Source organism: Ochotona princeps, chromosome 6 (genome assembly GCF_030435755.1).
Source record: "Ochotona princeps isolate mOchPri1 chromosome 6, mOchPri1.hap1, whole genome shotgun sequence".
Classification (NCBI taxonomy): Eukaryota; Metazoa; Chordata; class Mammalia; order Lagomorpha; family Ochotonidae; genus Ochotona; species Ochotona princeps.
In genome coordinates, this window is record NC_080837.1 from 23,127,321 (window position 1) to 23,150,869 (window position 23,549).

The following is a 23,549-nucleotide window of genomic DNA, read 5'->3' on the forward strand; positions in this document are numbered from 1 at the left end:
ATGACTATTATGGTTATAGTGTGGCATGTATGGGATCATGCAGAGAAAAAAAATTCTGCACCATTTTACTAAGAAATTTCCTGACTTTGAAGATGATTTCTGAGGCAAAGGATAGCACTGAAATTCTCTTCTATGGCATGGTTTTCAAATGTTCATCCAGGAGAAATACCATTAGTATGAACTATTTACATTAGAATGAAAAGTACTTTATTCAAAAGTAATACTTTATAAATTTTTAATTCTTCGTGATACAGTCACAGAGGCTTCCCCCATTACTCCCTCCCATTCTTCCTCCTCCTCACTCTTTTCTCTGTATTATTACAGTGCTCTAGTCCTTCAGCAATAGTCACAAGTCCATCATTCTGCTATTTAAGTGTATCCTGACATTGCAGGTATAGACAATGGTATAAAGACCAGCATCCTATTGTTAAGATGTGTTTAACAGCTTAATCAGGAATCCATCTTTTATTTGGGAATAGAAATACATGGTACAGCGCATCTTCATTTCCCTGTATACCTGTCTCCATTATGTAATACCTCTAGATGAAAATATATATGTATTTTCTTATATATTTATTGATTTGTATTTTATGTGAAGGTTGTCTTATATCAGAGAGAACATATGATATTTGTCCTTTGGAAATGACTTATTTCACTGAGCATAGTGGTCACTAGTTGGGACCATTTTGCTGCAAATGGTTGAATTTCATATTTCTAATAGCTGAGTAATATTCCATGGAGTCAGTGTACCACAGTTTCTTTATCCAGGCATCCAGGTTATTTCCATGTCTTCACTATTGTAGATTGTGCTGCCATAAATGTAGGATTGTTGGTCACTTTCCCATATGCAGATTTTACTTCTTTTGGTTATATTTCCAAGAATGGAATAATATTTTAAGGAAAAGATAAATTAACACTTTAATTCCACAGTGGTAGGAATTTAGGTCTAATCTTTTCTCTTATCTCTATTTTCTTGGAGAGGATGAAATTATATTGATATGGGAACCAAAGTATAAAAACTTGAAGGAAAAGAGCATCAACTGTAAGGATATTGTTAGATAATCAACAAATACATGTTTCATTCTCAAAATCATTTCCCATGCTATATATTAAGTGCCAGAATATTCTCAAAAGCTCAATGTATACATGGTATGTGTGTATGTGTGTGTGAGTGTTGTTCTTGTTGGAATGTGCAACATCAATTAGACGTCATTGTTCCTGTACATAGCAGACATAGTTCTTTGATTCTAGCAATTCTGCTTTTTAACAGGACTTAAACTCTAGAGCTGTAAATTTTAAATGAATTTTATCTCTGTCACCTTAATGAGTTGTGAAAAGTCTGCATGAGGGTATGTCTAGTCCTAGAATCTCAATCTTAACAAATGGGGCATGTTAGGAGCTAACATGTGATTCCAGAGGGTCCTCCTCATCGTTGGTGAACCCATCCTGGCTGCCACATGTTCGGTGTCTGCCAAACGAATAACTTCATTATTATTGTACATTTATTACTTAAGATGCCACTGTGTGTACATTTGGGTAACACAGTAGATATCCCTCCGCAGCCATTTCTCATAAATCATCTTGCTACTCTGCAAATTATAGTCTCAGAACCACAGTCTGTGTCTGTGGCTTACCACGAGCAAAGAGCATTCTTTAATAATCCATTATAGTTGTATGGATTCACTCATGGTATTTATATTATATCATAATGTACAATATCACTGCAGGACTCAGGCTTCTTATTTGTTGATACTATAGATTATGAGAATGAAATATCTAGTTTATCTTAGTTTTTTTTAAAATGCAATAAGTATTTGTTATTTTCTGTTTAGTTTTAGATGAGTTTTATGAATTTCAGATGAGTTTTTTTCTCAATTTATGCTCAGAGAAGTAAGGTATAACAGAGAGAGGGCATTGGATTCAACAACTTATAGTCCAAATCCTAACTTTTCTGTTGTGTATGATCATTGGCAAAATAGTTAATTCTTTTTGGTCTTTCATTTCTTCATCTATTAAGAATGCCTATGGATAAACCACACACAGAGTTACTTGTGGATTCAATATATTTGAAAGTTCCAATTATATTGCTTGGTACATTTTGAGAACTCAGGAACTGTTAGTTGAATCTGAAACAGCCACTTGCAAGTGATATGTCTTGCAAACTAATTCCTGCTCTCTGACCACTTTGCTTTTCTTTTAGTTTGTTTTGTGGCTTTTATAAATATTTTTACAAACATGTTTGGCCTCTAATAAATGTTTTTGTGTGTGGGTTTGCTTTTCCGTTTCACTTTTTGGAAGACTGCCTGAGAACTTGCTTGTACAAACCGATTTTGAATCCTTTTTCTTTGTGGGGAACTTTAGTAAAGTTTCCTTGACACCTAGTAACTTGGTTATTTATCAGTGTGGCTAGAGTAGAGGAGAGGCGCTCCTCCACGCGGCATTTTACGGTGTTGAACTCTGGAGCAGGGAGAGATTTCTTCAGGAAGACTGTGTTCTCTGGTTACCGTTGTTTCCATTTCATTATCTTTCTTAGGCCCGACCACCTCACCTGAGGTGGTGGGGGCAGAAGGAATGCTTATTAAAATCCACATCCCTAGGCTACACCCAGGATCTTGCAGTTGAAAAATTTGTAAATGAGATCAAGGATCCTCATGTTAACAATCTTTTCTAGTAACTTTTAACATTCCTTGATGTTAATAATCACTAGTTTATATGTAATTTAAATACTCAGGCATATATTAGAACATGTTCCTGGGTCTTGTTGAGAAAAGGAACTAGTTCTGAATTTGTTCATCTACAAAAATGGAACATTTGCCTAAACTGGAAGGGATAATTCATATTGCTTATTATGCCTATAGTTTTATGCCAGCATTTGTCTCTCCCATATATCTCTTTTTAAAAAAGATTTATTTATTTTTATTGCAAAATCAGATATATATACAGAGAGGAGGAGAGACAGAGAGGAAGATCTTCCGTCCGATGATTCACTCCCCCAAGTGACAGCAACGGCTGATGCTGCGCCGATCCGAAGCCAGGAGCCAGGAACTTCTTCCTGGTCTCCCATGTGGGTGCAGGCTCCCAAGGCTTTGGGGATGTCCTCTGCTGCTTTCCCAAGCCACAAGCAGGGAGCTGGATGGGAAGTGGAGCATTCGGGCTTAGAACCAGCACCCATAAGGGATTCAGGTGTGTTCAAGGCGAGGACTTTAGCTGCTAGACCACTGCACCAGGCCCTCTCCCATGTATCTGAAGGGCAAAAAATGAATTCAGAATCAGATTAGCCAAGCAAGATGTGGTCAAAAACATTCCCTGTGATCATGAATTAGCAAACAAATAAATAAAAATGTCTATGTTATATTTAAAGTTTGCAAATTTCTAAAGATTCATACAAGTTGCAAAACTACATAGTAAATTCAGTGACGTGGTCAAATTGCTGAATGAGGGCAGAGAATCTGACTGAGACATGAACAGCAGCCTACTTTGTATTTCTCAGCATAAAGCTGTGGCTCATAGAGTGCACTTGTAAAACAGGAAGGCTTATTTGTGTAAGCCACACCTCAGAAATAGGTAACAGTGTCTCCTATACCATTTCTCAGTCTGTATTACATTTTCTTTCATTCTTCCTCCTTGTAACTAGTTGTTCTTCAAAAGGCTCATTAAAAAATTATTTTAAAATTTGAAGAAAACCATGCCTACGTCTTAAAAAGTTTTGTACCTCTTCACTTTTGCCTTCATTTTTTTCTGTAAACTTTTTGATGGAGCTCTTGAGTTCACAGAAGCACTAATGAAGTTTCTAGCTGCCATACAATGATGACTTTGATAATCTCAGAATTAAGGCTTCTGTATCCTCCAGTAAACTTTGGAGTCTTTACTGTGTGATTCTTTTCTGTACAAACATGCTGTCAAGTCACTCCATACTGTGAAATAAAGGTATTAGGTCCCCCCACCCCAACACACACATACACAGAAAGAGCATAGAATTGATTGTTGGGAAAAGCGCCTGAATTCTATGAAGACTTCCCCGCTCTTGCCTTCAGGTTTGCTGATCTCCAAGCCTAGTCCTCGGAGGGTTCTGCAGGTTCAGCACAGCTCCAGCTCTTTCTCACTGCACTATTCTGCCCTTAGGACAGTTATGTCTGTATGTGTAGGCTGTTTGTTTTTACTCAGTACAGTTATTTTGAGGTCATCCATGTTGTTCTGTGTATTAATAACTCATTTTATTGCTGAGTAATATTTCATATAGCCATGTGATAGACATTTGGATTGTTTATAATTTGGAACTACTAAAAATAAACACACGAGCATTCATATAGAAATTTTTTTTTCCTTTGGAGTAAATACCTAGAGGTAGAGTGGCTGGATCATATGATAGGTTAAGAAGCTTAGAAGCTGTTTTCCAATTTGGTTTAACTATTTTATATTCCTACCAGCAACATACTTATGTAAGATGTCCAATTCCTCACATCCTGGCCTTTAAACTGTATATGTTCAGATATAGCATAGTGTTTTCTCAATATTGTTTAAATGCTTATTTTTTCATTATTGAGCATCTTTTAGTTTGCATATCTGCTGCTGTATAGTCTTTTTAAAAAAGATTTACTTTATTTTTATTGCAAAGTCAGATATACAGAGAGGAGGAGAGACAGAGAGGAAGATCATCTGTCCAATGATTAACTCCCCAAGTGACCGCAACATCCGGTGCTGCGCTGATCCAAAGCCAGGAGCTTCTTCTAGGTCTCCCACGCGGGTGCAGGATCCCAAGCCGTCCTTGACTGCTTTCCCAGGCCACAAGCAGGGAGCTGGATGGAAAGTGGGGCCGCTGAGATTAGAACTGGTGCCCATATGGGATCCCAGTGCATTCAAGGTGAGGACTTTAGCCACTAGGCCACTGTGCCAAACCCATATCTGCTACTGTATAGTCTTTTTTTTTTTTTTTTTTTTTTGGTCAGATTTCAAGCTCTACTTTCTGTTGTTTGTCTATTTATTTTAGGGTTTTTTTTTTTAGTTTGTATGATTGTTTGTTTGCTGTGAGGGGTTTTTAAAGTGATCCCGATGGTCATTGCGAGGGAGGGTGGGGGTCCAGAGGTGGAGCCAGGCTCTCGGACCAGAGAAAGCTCTCCTCTCTGGTCCCGAAGGACATTTATTGTTCTTCTGTTTCTGCGGATGGCTCAGGGCTTCTGGTTGTCTTTCCGATGAGGTTGGTTTCTGCGCGGTAGTGTTTGGACTTCTTCCATCCCCTGCAGAAGCTCCGGTTGGGGGTGGGTGACCTCAGAGTACTCGGTCTCCGAGGGCATCCAATTCTCTGTGGCCTCCTTGGCAGTTGGGATATAGTCCTTGTTGCTCGTATTAATAGTTTGTGGTGAAGGTCTGGGAGTCTTCAGGGTTGGGATCCAAGCTTCCTCCTTACCACCTGCTCCACTCTGGAGTGCCCCCCTGCTCCACGCACATGACCTCCTGTTAAGAGGTTGTCAGGATCGCACCCGATTCCCCCCTCATGCATTGGTATAGTAGTTTTATTGTTGTTTAGTGCCGCTTTGAGTCTGTTGTCTATGAATTACCAGATTTGATCTTGATAGGCTATATTGTACTTTTTTCTCACTCTTTTTATGGTCCTGAAAGATTTCCCTGCACTCCCCCCCATTACAGGTTAACATAGCGTATTGAGGGTATAGTAGGTTTTACAGTTTTTCGATGTAGATCTTAAGTATTCTGACATTAATTGTTGGTTTATAGATTACATCGCATTATCTTATTGCATTGGATACAGGTTGTTAGAGATTGCACTAATATTACAATATACAGGTACTATCTTCCAAGTTGTCATCTTTTCATCTCAGATTAAGGCAAACATGTGGTATTTAACCTTTTGGGATTGGTTCATTTCTCTTAGCATGATGGATTCCATTCAATGTATAGTCTTTAATGAGGTATTTTTCAATTTTATCCAATTAGATGGGGTGAGTTTTTTTCTTTCTATTGAATTTTGAAAATTTTTGTATCTTCTAGAGGCCAGTCCATTATGTTTTGCACATATTATCTATCAACATGTGGCTTATATTTTCATTCTTTTAACAGATTTTGAAGAGCAGAAGTTCTTAATTTTTTATAATGTCTAGTATATCAAATATTTTTAGGGTTTAGGCTTCCTAAATTTTCTTTCTTTTTTAAAGATTGATTTTTATTGGAAAGGCAGATACACAGAGAGAAGAAGAGACAGAGAGAAAGATTTTCAATCTGTTGGTTCACTCTCCAAGTGGCCGCAACGGCTGGAGCTGAGCTGATCCAAAGCCAGGAGCTTCTTCTGGGTCTCCCATGTGGGTGCAAGAACCCAAGGCTTTGGGCTATATTCTATTCCTTTCCCAGGCTACAAATGAGAGCTGGATGGGAAGTGGAGCAGCCAGGACATGAACTGGTATCCATTTGGGATCCGGGGACATAGATGGGGAGGATTTATCCCTGAGCTACCGCATTGGGCCCAAGATTACTCTATTTTCTCCTGTGTTTCTCTTTAAGAAATGTATAGCTTTTTGTTACAAATTCAGGCCTAAATTAGAATATTTTGAGTTAAATTATGTACATATTGTAAGATATAGATAATAGTGTTTGCTTTTTAACATGGATGACAGTAGTTTTGAACACCATTGTTAGATAGATCCCTGTCACCACTGAGTTGCCTTCAAGCCTTGATCAAGCATTATTTGCCTGCATTTGGTTGCATTTCTTTATAGACTGACTGTTCCCTTTCACTGATCCATGTGGTTGTTTGTTCACCAGTACCATACTGTTTTGTTTATTGTAGCTTTATAACAACTAGGAAATTATTTCTTCATGGGATATTAAAAAATAGGTATGTTATCTTCAAAAATGGGCTGTCACTGGGATTTGAGAGAGAGGGAAGAAGTGAAAATTAGGAATGAAAACCAGGTGAAAGTGGCCATGTAAAGCATTTTGCTGTTAGGAATTATTCCCAACAATTAGGTAATTTCTTTCAGTGTACACAGAGCAAGTTTAAGCTAGGTTTTCTTACAGAGGTACATTTGCTTTTATTTGGAGAGGAACTACTCCAGTGACTTCTGATCTCTTAGTTTCTTTTCTGCACTGACATTAGGAATATCAGCTCGTTGTTATTTGTTTCCTTATTATTCTCTAACTTCATAGGAAAATTGTATAGGTCTTCCAGATTGAATAAATCACTTAAGTATGGATGTGAGCATGGCTTCTGTTATGATTACCCTAGGAGATGAGACACCTATTGGTACATCACAAACTGGACTAGTCAGCAATAAGAAACTTATTTGAGGTGGCTGCTTTCCATCTTACTTAAGCAAAGACCTTTTAAAAGCAAACAAAGTCACTTAGATTAAAGATAGGATTAATTTTTCCTTATGCAGCTAGATACATAAGCAATGCATGTAAATATTTAGTGAGTGTATATGAAAGGACTCTTATAAACATAGAATCAATAAACAGTCCTAATAAAGTGCAGAAATACAGTTTGCATTTCATTTGGTCTAGTGTTTTCTTTATTAGGTAGGATTAACAAACCATGATTTCATCATTAGTCAACAAGATAGTAGAGAGACCATCAAAGCAAGCGACAGGAGAGTTCAGATTGAATCGTGCCAAACAAATGTTTGTAGCTAACAGCTGTATTATCACTGATTCTAATTTACGCAGCTGGGGTTCTCCTTTCATTTCCTAAGTGAGATGAATGTCACATTGCCTGATAGAGACACCATCTCTGCTGCTTGACTAATACATTGGGTCAGCTTTCTCTGTTTAGCCTCACCCTTTGTGGGAAAATAGGTTGTTGTAGTTTTATGTAATGGTTACATGGGAAAATCTGCACATTTCTTTTGTTTGAACTCAGGCTGCCTAAGAATAGGTGTCTTTAGCTTACCATGTTGGTGGACATAAGATAGTACCTTTAACTTGAGCATTCTCTGCTTTTTGCTAGCAAACAAAAGCAGAGAAACAGCAATAATAACAAAACTTGATTTAAGCAATCGGAAATGGAAATGGGGAGTCTTATGTAACAAAAAGATGGTTAAGTGTGGAGGGCAGCTGATCTGGAATATGTTAGTCATAGGTAATGTACATTATGTCAGACTCCAGAGAAGGTCTAGCGAAGCAGAGAGTCAACTGAGAGAAGCTGTGGTAGAAGTAAGAGAACCCAGAGCTTGTTGTGAACATTCTGTGTCTGGTCTTGGCTTTGACACTCAGTGAGTACCTGTAACTAAGTCATTTCTTAACCCCTATGAGTCTTGTTTTTTTTTTTTTTTTTTTTTTTGCAATGATAAAATGAGATAATAATTCCTACCTCACAGGATTGCCATGAAAATTAAATGTTTGTGAAAGGAAATACTACAAAGGGGAAATGTTCAGTCAATAATAACATTAAATGATTGGAAGATAGAACCAGTGGTGAAAGCTTAGAGACCCGTCTTCAAAGACTTCCTAATTCTGTGGTTCTGAACACTCACAATATGTTATAATGTTGTTGGAGTTTGTTTTGTTCTAGTCTCTTGAAGAATACTCGTGCTTATGTGCTCTGTCCCATGCTAACATGATCAGAATCTCTGAGAAAAAGGTCCTGACTTCGAGAAAAGACTGGAAGTGTGCTACGAATTCTGATGTGCAGCCACTGATTAATGAATGGAGTTAATGAAATTCAAGGCAAAAACAAGTAGGAAGAAAGCTCAAGATTTCTCTGCTAGTCATGGCAGAGCCAAGCCTTGGGCATAGACAGCTTGTGTTCTCTCATTGGTTTCCCTAAGACTGATTTCTGGATATCTCAAGAGAAACTCATGTTCTGTCTCAGTGACTCAGTAGAGGTTATTGGAAATCATGTGTGTACCTACACATATAAAAATATATCAGAAAGAGTTTATTCACTGAAAAATTCAGTCTAGTGGAAAAGACAGCGATTGCCCAAGTACAGTCCCAGAGTTAATATGGGAGCAGAGGAGGAATTCCAAACCCTGTAGGAAAGTGGAGAAGGAAAGCCAGCTTCTCAGAGGGGTGGCAAAGAACTGGTTCTGGAAAAATGAGCTTGTTACGTAGGTAAGCAGTGGAAGAAAAGCATGTCAGGTGGATGAGGCAGCTTCTGTGGAGGCACAGAGGTGTCCAGGAGAGGGCAGGTGGCCATGTGTGGGTGAGTGTGTGATGGGAAGAACAGAAAAGAAGGAGAGATGTAGTTAATGATTGCAAAGGTTTTTATCATCTAAATTTCACAGTTTTGAAATTGCTGGTAGCATGTAAATTAAAGGAGCTTCTAAGATGCCTTAATCCTGCTAGTTTTTGGTAGACATTGGGACAAATATATTGGATTGTTATTTCTGCATGTTTCAGCAAGACAACTCTCAATTTGCATACTTTGAGCATTTCCATTACAGTTTCATCCAGCAATGAGAATGAGGAAAAGAGAGGAAGAAGGATACAATTCCTGTTTTTGCTTTTAAAAATGAAAAATATATTGCCTAAAGTAAGCATCTCTGCTTAGTTTATTGAGATCTACAGTAGAGATTTGTTTCTCTATTCTTAAAAAGTTGTAATGTCTGTGAAAAATCCACTTTATATATGCAAATCAACAAACATCTGAAATAACTCTGAAAAGGAATCTACCTCATATGAATGATTAACCAATTAAGAAAAGCCAAAGTTTTACCCAACTTTAGAAATTGTGGTGGGTGCAACTTCATAGAACAGAGGCATGAAAAGCCTTTTGTGTTCTTTTTTGTCCTGTATAACAGATTATTTTCTTGTGAAGCACCAAATTACATTCCCCTAGCTGTTGCAATGCTGTGAACATGATTTCCGTACATTGTGGCTCTTCCAGGACTACTCCTCATATCAATCTTGAAAACTATTCAAATGGGCATGGGAGTCAGAGTTGTTGTGTGCCAACATTCCTGCTGAGAATCAGCCCAGTTTCATTATGTATGGGGGAGCCACCACCCTTGTCTGGTTAGGGTACACAGCCACTACTGCAACGGGGAGGCTCTGCAGTGAGGGAGGGCAGAGTGAGGAAACGTGATAAGGAACACCATCCCATACTCTTTCATAAAGATCTGTGTGCAGGAAACTAAAAAGAGATCAGGACTTTGTATTATTCAGTGCAACTGAGGTGCACATAAGAAAAGCTACTTCTCCTTTGGGCTATAAATATAAATATAAATATAAATATAAATATAAATATAAATATAAATATAAATATAAATATAAATATAAAATCTGGGTGCCGACGCTTAGAGTGAGCAGGGGCCCTAGAGTTCCTTCCTTTTTTAACTCCTCCAATTAACCAGAGTATTATAGGACAGATTTGCCACGTGTCCCCTGCTTTCATGTTGCAGATGAAGAAACTGAGACACTGGGGCACACGTAGTATCTTCTCTAAATAGAAGGTATGTTAGCACTCAGGCCAGGGTTTGCAGTACCTCAGTTTCTGACACCTGGGGGCCAAACCGTGGGGTATAAACTTACATTAGCCAGATTGTCAGTGGTGTAGCAGGAGTAAGTGGGTCCATTGTAAAAAGTGTAATATCTTCTTCTCTGATTGGAAAAAAAAAACAGAATAAATTCAAGATTGGGTCTCTGCACCTTTATTCTGCATATCAGACACAGGATTTAGTTTCTCAAACTGTATTCACCAGTTATTTCTTACATACTGCTTTTTTTTCATCAGAATAAGGCTTGCTTTCATGAGGCCTGTCCTTGTCACTTGACTGTCAACCACTCCTAAGACCTTCACTACCTGACAGTCCCATCTCATGGTGCACTTGGACTTCATGGAGAAGGGTTAAATATATAACATGGATCCTTTCAGCGCAAGAAGGGCTGCTCCATTCCTGGACTTTGTTCCATGTCTGTAATTTGTTCTCAGATTTTCTTATCCCATTGATGTGGACTAGGGAAGTCTTTGCATAAAATTGGTCTAAGCAATATTTTAGCTTGGCTTGCTTAAGACTTACTTTAAAAAGCAGAGATAGAATCACTTATCACTGAAGTCCTTGTTACTGAACATAATATTTGTGCTTATTGAACATTCCCTACTTTAGAGCTGCATCTGTTCTCATTTCTGTCATCTCTTTACCCCTCAAAACAATCATGGGAGTACATCCCATTTGGGGTCACTTAACCTTGTGCCACACTTTCAGGGGGGAATTGCATGAATGGTATTGTGTTTTCCAAAGAGAGTTTGATTGTGAAACAGACTGTCATGGAAAGGCATACAATGGTTGATCCCATAATTGAGGAGGGTGGTTTTATCAAACCCCAGCTCTGTGGTCTAGGACAGAATGGTATGTCTCAAGGTTATAACACAGAACTGGAAAGTATAGTGTAATATGCTAAGAATGAATATTAAATTAGGTCCAGCTTTTTTTTTCCTCAGTGGACTGAAAAGCCACACTTACTGGGCACATGCTAAGTTTACCTGGGAGTCCTTTCAGCTGTCACTTTTTTTGTTGTTGGTGGTGAAATATGATGCCAAACACTGCACCCAGTACATAGTAGAAGAGCTGTGGACATGTGTTGAATGAAAGTTTGGTGATAACTGCAGATTTTCAAGAGCATCCCATCCTGATGCCGCTTTGGATGGAAGTGGTTCTCCCTTGGCGTAACACCCCCAGCTCTTGTTGGGACCAGACTACCACTTGACCTTCTTCCAGAGATGAAGAGGCAAGGCATTATTCATCTGAGATTTGCTTTGTGGTGTTTAACACAAATTTGGTTTCTAAGGAAAGGTTGGCAAAGCACTAATGCAGGAAACATTCTTAGGTATTCTTCTCTGATGACCATGTAGTGAGAGATTTTGTAGTTACTGTAGCCATGAAAATAGTCACTGAACAGCATTCTTTCTAGCAAAAAAAAAAAAAATCATCCCATGGAATGATCTTCTGACAGGTGACAGGGAGCAGGGCAAACAGAAATGTAATGCCAAGTATTTTTATACCAAAATGAACTTTAGGGCCTAACGCGGTAGCCTAGTGACTAAAGTCCTCGCCTTGCATGCGCTGGGATTCCATATGGGCACCGCTTCATTTCCTGGCAGCCCTGCTTCCCATCCAGCTCCCTGCTTGTGGCCTGGGAAAGCAGTTGAGGATGGCCCAAAGCCTTGGGACCCTGCATCCTCACGGAAGGCCTGAAAGAGGCTCTGGGCTCCTGTCTTTGCATGGGCTCAGCTCCAGCTGTTGCGGCCACTTGGGGAGTGAATCATCAGACAGAAGATCTTCCTCTCTATCTCTCCTCCTTTCTGTATATCTGACTTTCCAATAAGAACAATTTTTTTTTTAAAAATTGAACTTCATTTAATCCTTTCCACAAACTTTTAAAAGTACCCCCATATATATTTCTTTCTAAAACTTAAAAAAAAATAAGGTTTTGTTTTAGTTTGCATCTTTTATTCTGTTTTTAAATTGTAGAGGAACACATTTATGTGGTACAGTATGCTATTTCAGCACATGAGCACATGTGTCTAGCATTTACTGACCTAATTAGGTTAATTAGCATTTCATCTTTTTATGATAACCTTGTGTTTGGAGACTCTGAGCACTTGTCTTCTGATTCTTTTAGAGTGTGTACTAGATTATTGTGAACTATAGTCACCCCACCATATTATGGAACAGAACTTCATTCCTCTTTGCTTTTGCACTAATTAACCAACCTCCCTCTACCATTCATCTTCATCTTTCTAGTAATCATTCCAAGTTCAGATTGACTTTTTAAAATTAAAGTTTAGTTATATATCCATTTACTATATTTGGGAGACACAGACTAGTTCACTCCTCAGACGTCCACAGCAGCCAAGCCAGAGCTAGGAAGCTGAGAACTCAGTTCATCCTTCCGTGTGAGTGACTCAGGCTGTCACTGCCCCTCCCAGAACTTAACAACTGCTAACTGCTCCCCCGGAAGCCCTTTCCCGTAACTGCCCGAGGACTTACTCATCTTACTGAAGGATCTCAACAAGAAGCAGGAGGAGTTGAACATGTATTTAGTATTTATCTTCTCTAGGCTCTTTAAATATAGGTTTAAAATTAATTAATTAAATATTTAGTTTAAAATTCTGGGTACAGGTAGTATTTTTCATCTTAGCAAGACCAAATTGCCTCAACAAGCGTTTGATGGCTTGACATGTTTCCATAAAGCTATCTGTGTTCTACAGTAGACAATCTCTGTTCTTCAGGTCACAGGGTGTAGTTGCAGAGACAGTCTGGCATTGAGGTGCTTACCAAGGATTGCTGCTGAGGGAGGTGTGGCCCAAGAAGTAAAAACTGCACTGAAATCTTGACAGAGTCTTGGCTAACTACCTCGAGCATAGCAGAACATACATAGTTTCTCAGAGCTGTCATGCTAATCAGTAGGTCGATGTGAACCACCCAAGGGAGAGCATACCCTTGAACATGGGAGAGTCTTTCAACCAAGATAGACCTTGAAGGCGTGGACAGCTCCAAGCCTTCAGATAGCATTCTTCACTACTGAGGCCATGAGCTCCTCCTTGAGCAGGGACTCCTTGTGACATGTTCTTTGGATTGTGAAGATTAATTTTTATTTGAAAGGAAGATTTTTCACACACACACACACACACACACACACACACGAGAGAGAGAGAGACCCCTTCCATCCATTGGTTCAGTCCCAAATGGCCACAGCAGCCAGAGCTGAGCTTATCTGAAGTTGGAAACCAGGAGTTTCTTTGGGGTCTCCCACATGGGTGCAGGACTTGCGCCATCCTCTACTGATTTCCCAGGCCATAAGCAGGGATCTGGACATGAACTGACACCCACATGAGATACTACCACCATTGGTGGAGACTTCAGGTACTATGCCATGGCACTGACCCAGGACATTCTTTCTTTCTTTTTTTTTTTTTTTTTAGTGGTAAATACATTTTAAAATTTTTATTTATTTGAAGAACAGAAAGAGAACATCTTTCATGTGTTGGTTCACTGGCCAAATGCCTGAAGCAGCTAGTACTGGGCCAGGTAGAAGTCAGGAGTCAGGATCTCCTTCTCTGCTTTCCACATGGTTGACAAGGACCCAAATACTTGGGGCATTATTTACAATGCATCTAGTCTCAGGTACATTGGCAGGAAAATGCATTGAAAGCAGAGAAGCCAGTTTTCAAATTAGACTCTTTTATGGGATAGCAGTTCAGTGTGCCACACCACAACACTCACCCCTGTATGTGGTACATTCTTGTTTCCATTGTGATGCTTTCAATTTTATCCCAAATGGTGACCTACGCAATGGCAAATGTTTCTCCAGTAATGTCTTGTTTGCTTGCCTTCTACATAAGTGGGCATTTCCAGTTTTATATGAGCAGAGAAAACCTAGAATTCTAGGCAGAGCTAAGGGAATTGATTGTCTCTTTGGACTATGTGAAAAAAAATAATACATGAATTTGTAGACATACATAAACAATTTCTTTTACCCTCATTATGTCTTACAAGGAGAGCCAGGTACCTTTTTATTTTCCTGGAAGCCAGAGTCCAAAGCTGGAGGCCACAGTTCAGAGACATAGAGATAACTATATCTCTAGTTATATTTTGCTTACCATTGTCTTTGAGAGAAATCTTTTAGTGCTCAAGATTTTTGGTATTTTAAATATACATATACATATACACATACATATACCTATATATGTGTGTGGGTGTATATATATATATATATATATATGATTCATATGAAAAGCAGAGTAAGAGAGAGAGAGACAGAGATCTTCCATCTACTGGTTCATTCTCCCAAATGGCTGCAATAGCCAGGGCTGGGCCAGGGCAAAGCCTGGAGCCTAGAACTCTCTCTGGGTCTCCCACATGGGAAGCAAGAGCCCAGATACTTGGGCCAACTTCCATTGCTTTTCCAGGCTCATTATTGAGCAGCTGGATCAGAAGCAGAACTTCCTGGATTTGAACCAGCACTCTATTATGAGATGCCGGCATTGCCAGTAGCAGCTTAGGCTGCTGTGCCACAACACCAATCTCCAAGACTCGACTCTGCTTGTCTCCTACCTTTCATCATAAAATTGGAGTAAGCCTCTGGTTCACTTTAGCATGGATATTAAAATGCACCCTAGGTGATATATCTCATCTACCAAACAGACCACAGGAACTGTCCCTGTGCCAATCAGTGGGTTAGTTTCCTACTGCCTCCCACTGTTGCCAGAACTGGCACTGGCCACACACTGTCCCAACTGCAAGGTGTGCAAAGTATTTCTTTATTTCTTCTCTTTCAGGTTGGAAAGCTTATTCAAGAAGCAGCAGGAAGAAGTAATTTGAAGAGAGTAACTCTGGAACTTGGAGGGAAAAGTCCAAATATTATTTTTGCAGATGCTGATTGTAAGTCAACTCCTGATCTCATATATGATATCACCTCAAAAGAGTCATGCAAAATGGAATTAAAAGATAAGTCCATTTGGGCACAAAATGAAACCCATACAGAGAAGGGGTTATGTTACAAAGTTTATTGAAGTATGTATAATGAATGAACTTTGCGTGAGTTTCAGAAAATTTTTTACACCCGAATAAGCATTTTCATTTTCAAGTCCCAGCATACTACCCTTCAGTGATCTCTTTGTAACCTTGGCATTTTGTTTTGTTTTGTGCTTTCGTGCTGTAGCCATCCCAACCCTGTCTGCTGTTGCTGGGACTTTGATTTAAGATAACACAGTTGGGTCGCTTCTGTCTTGGACCTGACCTGACTGCACTTGTCAGAAGGACTTTGCAGAGATGCAGAGCAGGGAAGTAGGAAATCCCACGTCGCTAAGAACGACGCCACCTGGTCTGTTCTGCACAGATGTGGTCCTTCTGTTTTGAAAAGCTCTCCAACAAATGAAATTCCAAAGTCTTGTTAACTCATTCTTTTTCTTCTTCACCTCCTACCAGGCCAAGCTACCTTTCCAGTTTCATCAGAGAGCAGGGTTTTTGCATTAACTTTACACTAGGTATCAGGGAGATAAAAATTCTCTTAAGGAACATAGTCCATTGGTGTTGAGTGACCTATTGATTTTTTTCAGTCAGCCATTTAGACACTAGAATGTACCAGATTTATTATCATTATCTTGAATTAAAGGGAAAAAGAGGCTGAAAATAAGAGATTTCTCATATGGTGATCAGCTTAATCACCAAAATGTTAATTAAACAGAGGTGTAATGTCCTGTGGATGAGCAGTTGTAAGTAGGCAATTATAGATATAGGCCTATTTGCAGAAAATGGCCAACTATACTTATTTAAACATTATGCTGGGCTTAAAAAATAAAAACTGCCCATTAAAAAGATGTCTGGATTTTCTCCAGACTGGAAAGATCTAGGCATACTACATTCATGTTCAGTGATAGCCAAATGTAGAGGCTTGCCTTCTTTCTCTCACACATTGCTTCCTCACATGACAGATTCATAACCTGCCTCAATACATTATTTGCCTGACCTCTTTGGGTCCCTGGGTTTGATATGCCTGCTATAAATCATGTTGTCCAAGCCTTCTGCTTCCAGAACAAGGAGACTGGAGGAAGTGAAGTGATCTACGTTCACACAGCATGTGCTCGCTAAGTCTCGTTAGAACTAAGCTGTGTCCCCAGTGCAGGGCTGCCACCTGCAGACACTCTGTGCAGTTGTGACAGCGTGGCCCTTTCCTCTTGCAGTGGACTATGCCGTGGAGCAGGCCCACCAGGGTGTGTTCTTCAACCAAGGCCAGTGCTGCACTGCAGGATCTCGCATCTTTGTGGAGGAGTCCATCTACGAGGAGTTTGTGAGGAGGAGCGTGGAGCGGGCCAAGAGGCGCATAGTGGGAAGTCCTTTTGACCCCACTACTGAGCAGGGTCCTCAGGTAGACAAATCCTAAACATGCCCTTCATTACTGCCTAGTGTGGGTACTGAACACTCTCGTGGGACCAGCCAAGGAATTTGTTCCTTTTGCTGCTGCCTCCCTGTTCTTCCACCTTATCATCATGGCTAGACATGTGGCCACTGAGACACTGCTTATTTCTTTTCCCCTTTCGAAATGTTATTTCCAAAGATCTTGGGATTAGGGTTGCCACAATGATACCTTGAATTTTGGCAGTAAGTTAAGAGTCTCTCACCTCTAAAGAAAGCCCTGGGCATGATAAAATGGATCTTGATCCTGGAACATAGTCCCAATTCTTAATAACCACTGGACTTGAGGACATCCCTGTAGGTGCCACAGCAAGCAGGATGGGTTGCTCTCCTTGCTTTCACTAGCTGCCAAGGGTTCCCTTTACCAGCCTGCTCTAATCGGGAGAGAGCACTGTCAGTGTGTAGGATAGGAAGGCTGACTGTCCCTCTGCAGTATGATGATGTCTGACCCTGGCTGCCCCATGGGCCACCCATGTCCCTCCTGAGAGGCCAGACTGCACATCTCAGAGGCCACGATCGAGGCACATTTTCAAACAGAATTCTGATTTTAACTTGTAGTCAGTCCTCACAGATGTTTAAAGGCGATGTCTGGACTAGCTCTCCTTTGGACCACCAGAACCCGAGTTTCCCTGGTGAAGGGCAGCATGTTTTTGGTTTAGAAAGTACAAATGAATGTTGTAGCTTAGCAGCTCAAATGCCAGTGAATGAAGTTTGTGCTGTTATAATTGGATTGTAACTTGGTTTTGAGGGGGCAAATATCACTTTATTCTTTAGACTAAGAAACTTACCTTCATGTCTTATGCTTAATCCTTTTCTAGGTATACTAGAAATTTCTTTCATTGGAAACTCAGTAGGATTCAGTGTGGGCACTATCCAAAGAGGCTGTGTGTGAACTTATAATTGTTCCTGTCTTTTAATATCAGAACTTGATAAATGACTCATTTCATGATAGAAGTCACCTTCTCCTCGTATCAACCATGAATAAATTTTGATTTTCAAAATCTTTTTCTTTTGTACATAGCTATTTTCATCTTCATAGGAGCTTTTCTTTGGACTCATCTAGGTAATTTCTCCCACAGATCGATAAGAAACAGTACAACAAGATCCTGGAGCTCATCCAGAGTGGTGTGGCTGAGGGAGCCAAGCTGGAATGTGGAGGCAAAGGACTGGGCCGAAAGGGGTTTTTCATTGAACCCACAGTGTTTTCCAATGTCACTGATGACATGCGGATTGCGAAAGAAGAGGTAACAAATACAGCATTCTTTCAAAAGTTACATCTTTCTTGGGATGCTTTTCAGCACATTACTAATCTATGAATTTGGAGTTTTAGCTGTTTACATTTAGCAATTATCTGGGGCTATGAAAATCCCAATGTCAAGCATGCAAGCTGTGTGGAGGCCAGATGACATGTAATATAGATGTTATTAATATTAGCCAAGAGAACAATTGGCCTCTGTAATACACTGACAACAATCCAGTTTTCCCAAATACATATTGTTAGGCTGTTAGCTGAGAAACAGGAGATATCCCCATAGCTGTATAGGGGAAAAACCAGGAATCCCACAACCTTGAGTGGCAATTCTCAGTCCTGGAGCAGTGCTTGGCGGGGAGGTGGGAACGGAGAAAGCCACTTTGACTTCAGTTAGTAAAGAGCATGCCATGTGCACCCAGTGGGATCAAGCAATGACGGGGAAGCAGATTCTCCTGTTAAACACTTAAATGAGGAGGGTTTTCAAAAAATTCATGGAAAAGTATATTTTGAAAAACTGCATGGATTTTAAAATTTCTTTGAATCAAAATAAAGTCCATTTTTTTCTTTTTCTTTCTTTCTTTTGTTCCCAAAATGCAAGTTTTTACTCAAATTGTTTTCAATCAAGTTTTTGTAGTCCCTTTGTATAATCTTATTCTGGGAAAGCCTGGGATATTTTATGGTATTGTACTGCCGAACTTAAATGCCATTTAAATAATCAAGGCAGATTGAGCCTGCTTTGAAGTGGGGAAGCAGGTAAAGGAGTAGCAACCCAACTGCATGGAATCAAACTGTTGTGTTTCAGATCTTTGGCCCCGTTCAGGAAATTCTGAGGTTTAAGACCATGGATGAAGTTATTGAAAGAGCCAATAACTCTGACTTCGGGCTCGTGGCAGCTGTTTTCACTAATGACATCAACAAGGCTCTCACAGTGTCTTCTGCAATGCAAGCTGGGACTGTTTGGTGAGAACAGACTCTATTTTGTTGTTCTGGTCATAATGAATGCTGTTCATGGTGTAGGAGCCTTAGGATTCTTACTGGCCAGTATGAAATAAAGAGCATCCTCCAGAAGGCTGGGGAAGCCAGACTTCACCCCGAGAGGAGATTCTTCTTTATTGATAGATCAGGAAATCAATGTAAACTTTATACATTTTCATCTGAAGAGGAAACAGGAACAAAAATCTAAAACTTTTAAAAGAAATTTGCCAGTGGGCTTACTTTTGAACAGATAGAATTCCTTCTAATCATAATACTGTGTTATTTATTTATTTATTTTATTTATTTTTTAGGATCAATTGTTACAATGCTTTAAATGCCCAGAGCCCTTTTGGGGGATTCAAGATGTCTGGAAATGGAAGAGAAATGTAAGTGTCCAAGTTGCTGATGTTTGAAGAGAAATAGGAATTGTGAATATCAGCACAGAATGCTCACAAAATAGCTTAACTCTGTTAGGCTCATCCAGTCATTAAGACGGTACTGAGCACCAATGATGTAAGCAAAGTACTACATATTACAGAAATCAGAAGGATACATGCCCTCGTGCTAACTAATGTGTCAGTAATGCTAAATAAGGACTGTTATAGAAGAATGCCAAGCATCTTGTAAATAGAGAGGAATAATCAATTAATTTTGTTGGCTGGAAATCAGAGAAGATTGCATAGGAAAAATAGCATTGTGATTTGTCAGAATCAGGCCTTCCAGGCTGAGGGAGCAGCAGGCACAGAGGCATGAGGGCACCGCAGGTGGAATAGTTAGGGAGCAGAACAGCCTGATGGGCTAAAAGCAAGTCACTTGATGCTGGACCAGGGGTGACGTGTAGCCTACAGAAAGGCTTTGTTTCGCCTTCACAAAATTAGAAAATCTAACTGACAGTCAGAGATGCAGAGGACTTTTGTAAAATCTAGACTTAGATTTATTGTCCCATAACAAAATCATTGGTGCTAAGAGCTCCACATTTTGCTACTTTGTCAGTTGCCCCTGTTGCTTCAAGGGGCTGAATATTTGTTGCCATTCATTTCACACCCATGCGATTCACTACCCATCACCCACCCGACCCCACAGATTTTCTTAATTTGGGAATGCAGAGTTAGAGCATAGGAACCATGGAGAGAATTTCTTGCAGCTACTGTGGTAGGGCCGGCTTAAACCAACTCAATCTTTCAGGCTTCAAAGGAAATTTTTAGGAACTGAGGAAAACACCTGACATTTTAAAACCTAGGATTCCTGGCAGAGAAAGAGGAAGACCAGTTAGAAAGATTTTCCAGTAACAGAAATAGATGTTATCTTCTTCCATGTGAGTTGCAACAGCAAAATACTTCAGACAGGGCATTTCATGGGCACTAGAACTCTGCAGCTCACAGTCCTGGAGGCTGAGGAGTCTCAAATTGAGGTGCCAGAAGCTTTGCTTTCTGGAGCAGACTTGCTCGTTATGGATGGCTTCTTCTGTGTCCTTATTTGGAGGAAGGGGCAAGAGCACTCACTTTACTATGACACTAATCCCATCCATGTGGATGGAGTCTTCATGATCTATGCACTTCAAAGAACGCCTCATTATTACTGTTCCATTGAAGGTCAGGTTCCAACATATGAATTTCAGGGATGCATTTAGTCCACAATAGTTACTATTCATTAAATGCCTGCTGTTATCTGATCTTATGCTAACTTTTTATTAAGTGTTGTCTTATTAGATCCTCTCAATGACTCTATGGGATGGATACACTCAGCCTTACCAGACAAATGGCCTAGATGAGGAACTCGAGGTTGCAGTGTTTCAGGAGCTCCCCCATGCCACAGCCAGTTCGTGGCAGAGCCGGCGTTTCCAATTTCAGTAACTTGAAATGCACTCAACTCATGTGACACCAGCCTAGCAAGCCTGGACACGAGCCAGGGGAACTTTTTTTGGGACAGGGTCACAGCTGGACAGTCCCCCCTGAGATGCCGAGGACCTGAAAAGTGTGTTGTCACAGAGGTGGACTAGACATGAGGGATCTTGGTGCAGATGTCAATGTAAATTGTTTTCCAGTGACATTCGGAAGGTGGTTGGTAACATCTCCATCCAGAAAAAAAAAAAAAAATCCCCACTTTCCCTCAGTTGCAAGGAAGCTGATCCACAGTTCCTAGGTCCTGGCATTCAAGGAGGAAATGTCTCTTTTGCCCACTCCTCTGCCATCACTGAATACGTGTTTGTGAGCAGTGTTCAGCACACAAGTACTGAGTGTAAACTATGTAGAAGCATTCTGCTTGGTCTGTGGTGGCAGGTGCAGCTGGTCAGACACTTATGTATTGTCGTGTTAGTGAAAGATAATGTTGAAAGAATCAGGAGAATCCCAGAGAACACTCCAAGACAGCAGAGGAGCTGTGAGCTGCAGGAGTCTGGGACGTCTTTAGATGGGATCAAGTACAGGCATCTGAAGTGGCCTTTCACTGAATACTCGAGTAGGTGAATCAGGGCTCTTTTCAGTATTGCTGGGAGAAGCAAGGAGGCTCGCAGTGGGGGAAGATGAGTAGAGGCACTATAGGAGAAGTAAGTACAGTGTTTCAGGAAAGTGCCATGAACCATGGATAGGAACAGAGCATTTCCATGTTTCAGATCCTTTAGCTAGAGTTGCCTGGCTCCTAACTATTAAACCAACTTTAGGCATAGCTTTGGGCTAAATACAGTTATTAGAATCACATTGCTCAGATTTGAATTCTGCCTTATTTTTTACTACCTGTGCAGCTTTGGACAAATTATTTCAGTTCACCAAGCCTCAAGATCCTTGTCTGTGAGAAAGAAGTAACTTCAGAGGTTGCTGAGAGGATAAAGTGTTAGGGTTAAGTATTTAAATCATCCAACAGAGAGCCTATACAGTGTTAGCTGCCATCATCACTGATCAAGTAGATGATTATGTAGGTCATACTTTTTGTTTACAAGGGTAATTTTTATTTATTTGAAAGAGTGGCAGATAGGGAGGAAGAAACAGGAAGAGAAAGAAAACTTTCATTCACTGGCTCACTCCCCAAATGGCCACAGTGGTTGAAACCAGGATCCAGGATGCTGGGTCTAGCCAGGATCCAGGAATTTCCATCTTGATTTCCCACATGATTATCAGGGATCCAGGTAATGGGCCATCTTCTGCTGCCTTCCTGCCACATTAGCAGGGAGCTCTGTCAGAAGTGGAGCACCGGGGCTCAAATAGGATGCTAGGATCACAGGCAACTCAACTTGCTACACGACAACACTGGCTCCATTCTTTTTAAGAAGTACATTACTTTGGGAGTGTAGGAGAAGTCTTTATACATTCCAGCTAACATCACAAACTTAGGTTCTGTGCCTGGTAGTGCCAGGGAGGAGCTAGTCTCACTTGAACCATTGCTCTGGCCATCAGTGTATGCTATCTTTGCAGCCAGCATCCATGGCCAGTTTGGATGCTGTTTGCTCAACCGTTAGTGCCCTTCATCTCTTTTATCAAACCCTCATGCATTCCAGGTTTGTGTCCTGCCTTTGCCTATGACCTTCATTTTCCACTGCTGCTTTTCAAGATGCATTCCACTTGTTCTTTCATTTCCTGCCTCTGTGTCTGCTCCCGGGTTTCTGAAATGTTGGGACAGTTAGTGGCTCTGGGAATGCTGCTCTTACTGTTTTGTCATAGGTAATCAATAAGATGAGTCACCAGTATAAAGTAAACTTGCAATAAATGATCATTGGTGGTTGCAGTCTAGGTCCTTCCTCGTGGGCAGGTCCCCTGCCCAGACCCAAGTGTCTGACACTGTCCAGGTGCAGGCTGTTCCCATCAAAAGCACTCGCCTTGCAAGGAAAGACAGTTGGGAGAGACAGTTTGATTGAAGTGGAGCCACACATCATAGGGGCGCCCGAGACTGAAGGGCAGCAGCCTCCCTCTAGTAGGCACCACCATGAGTTGGCTTTCTCAGTGCAGTTTCAAAACAATTAAGAAACGAAAACACATTTTTGCAAAGTGGGGAATGAGACCCACTTCAGGCTGTCTACATCACACAGTTCTTTGTCTCTACTTGCCCCCCAAAACATGTAATATTTTCTCTTCCATAAATGACCTAGAGAGGTAGGAAACATTTCATGTACAAGAACCTGCCCAGTCCCTGACTCGTACATCCCCCAAAACTCTACCTAACCTTGCCCTTGGACAGAACTGCCTGTGTTCTGTTCTGGAGACTTTGTGCAGGTTTGGTCCCTGACACTCTTCCTGCCCACCCTTACAGGGAGCAGAGAAGGGAAGTAGCACTTCCAGAAATGAGCTCCCCAAAGAGTTCCCCCCAGAGAGCAGTGGGGAGGGCTGTAGGTTATCTGGTGGGTCAGCCTCTCGTTCCAGTAGTCAGAACTTTGACAGAGCTTCTTTGGGCTCCCTTGCCCAGCTAATCCCATCTGTTTTGCCGTTCCCATCGCGTTACTTACTTCCTTATTTAAGCTTTCCCTGAGA

At 40.6% G+C, this 23,549-nt stretch overlaps 1 protein-coding gene across 1 annotated transcript in view; it reads left to right on the forward strand.

Annotated features, from left to right (window-relative positions):
- Positions 1-23,549, forward strand: part of ALDH1A2 (aldehyde dehydrogenase 1 family member A2) — a 96,157-nt gene that overhangs the window by 67,550 nt on the left and 5,058 nt on the right. The window contains exons 9-13 of the mRNA XM_004578046.3: positions 15,230-15,332; positions 16,634-16,818; positions 17,945-18,109; positions 18,920-19,077; positions 19,404-19,478. Coding sequence (XP_004578103.1) covers positions 15,230-15,332; positions 16,634-16,818; positions 17,945-18,109; positions 18,920-19,077; positions 19,404-19,478 — 686 coding nt within the window. The remainder of the gene's footprint in view (positions 1-15,229; positions 15,333-16,633; positions 16,819-17,944; positions 18,110-18,919; positions 19,078-19,403; positions 19,479-23,549) is intronic.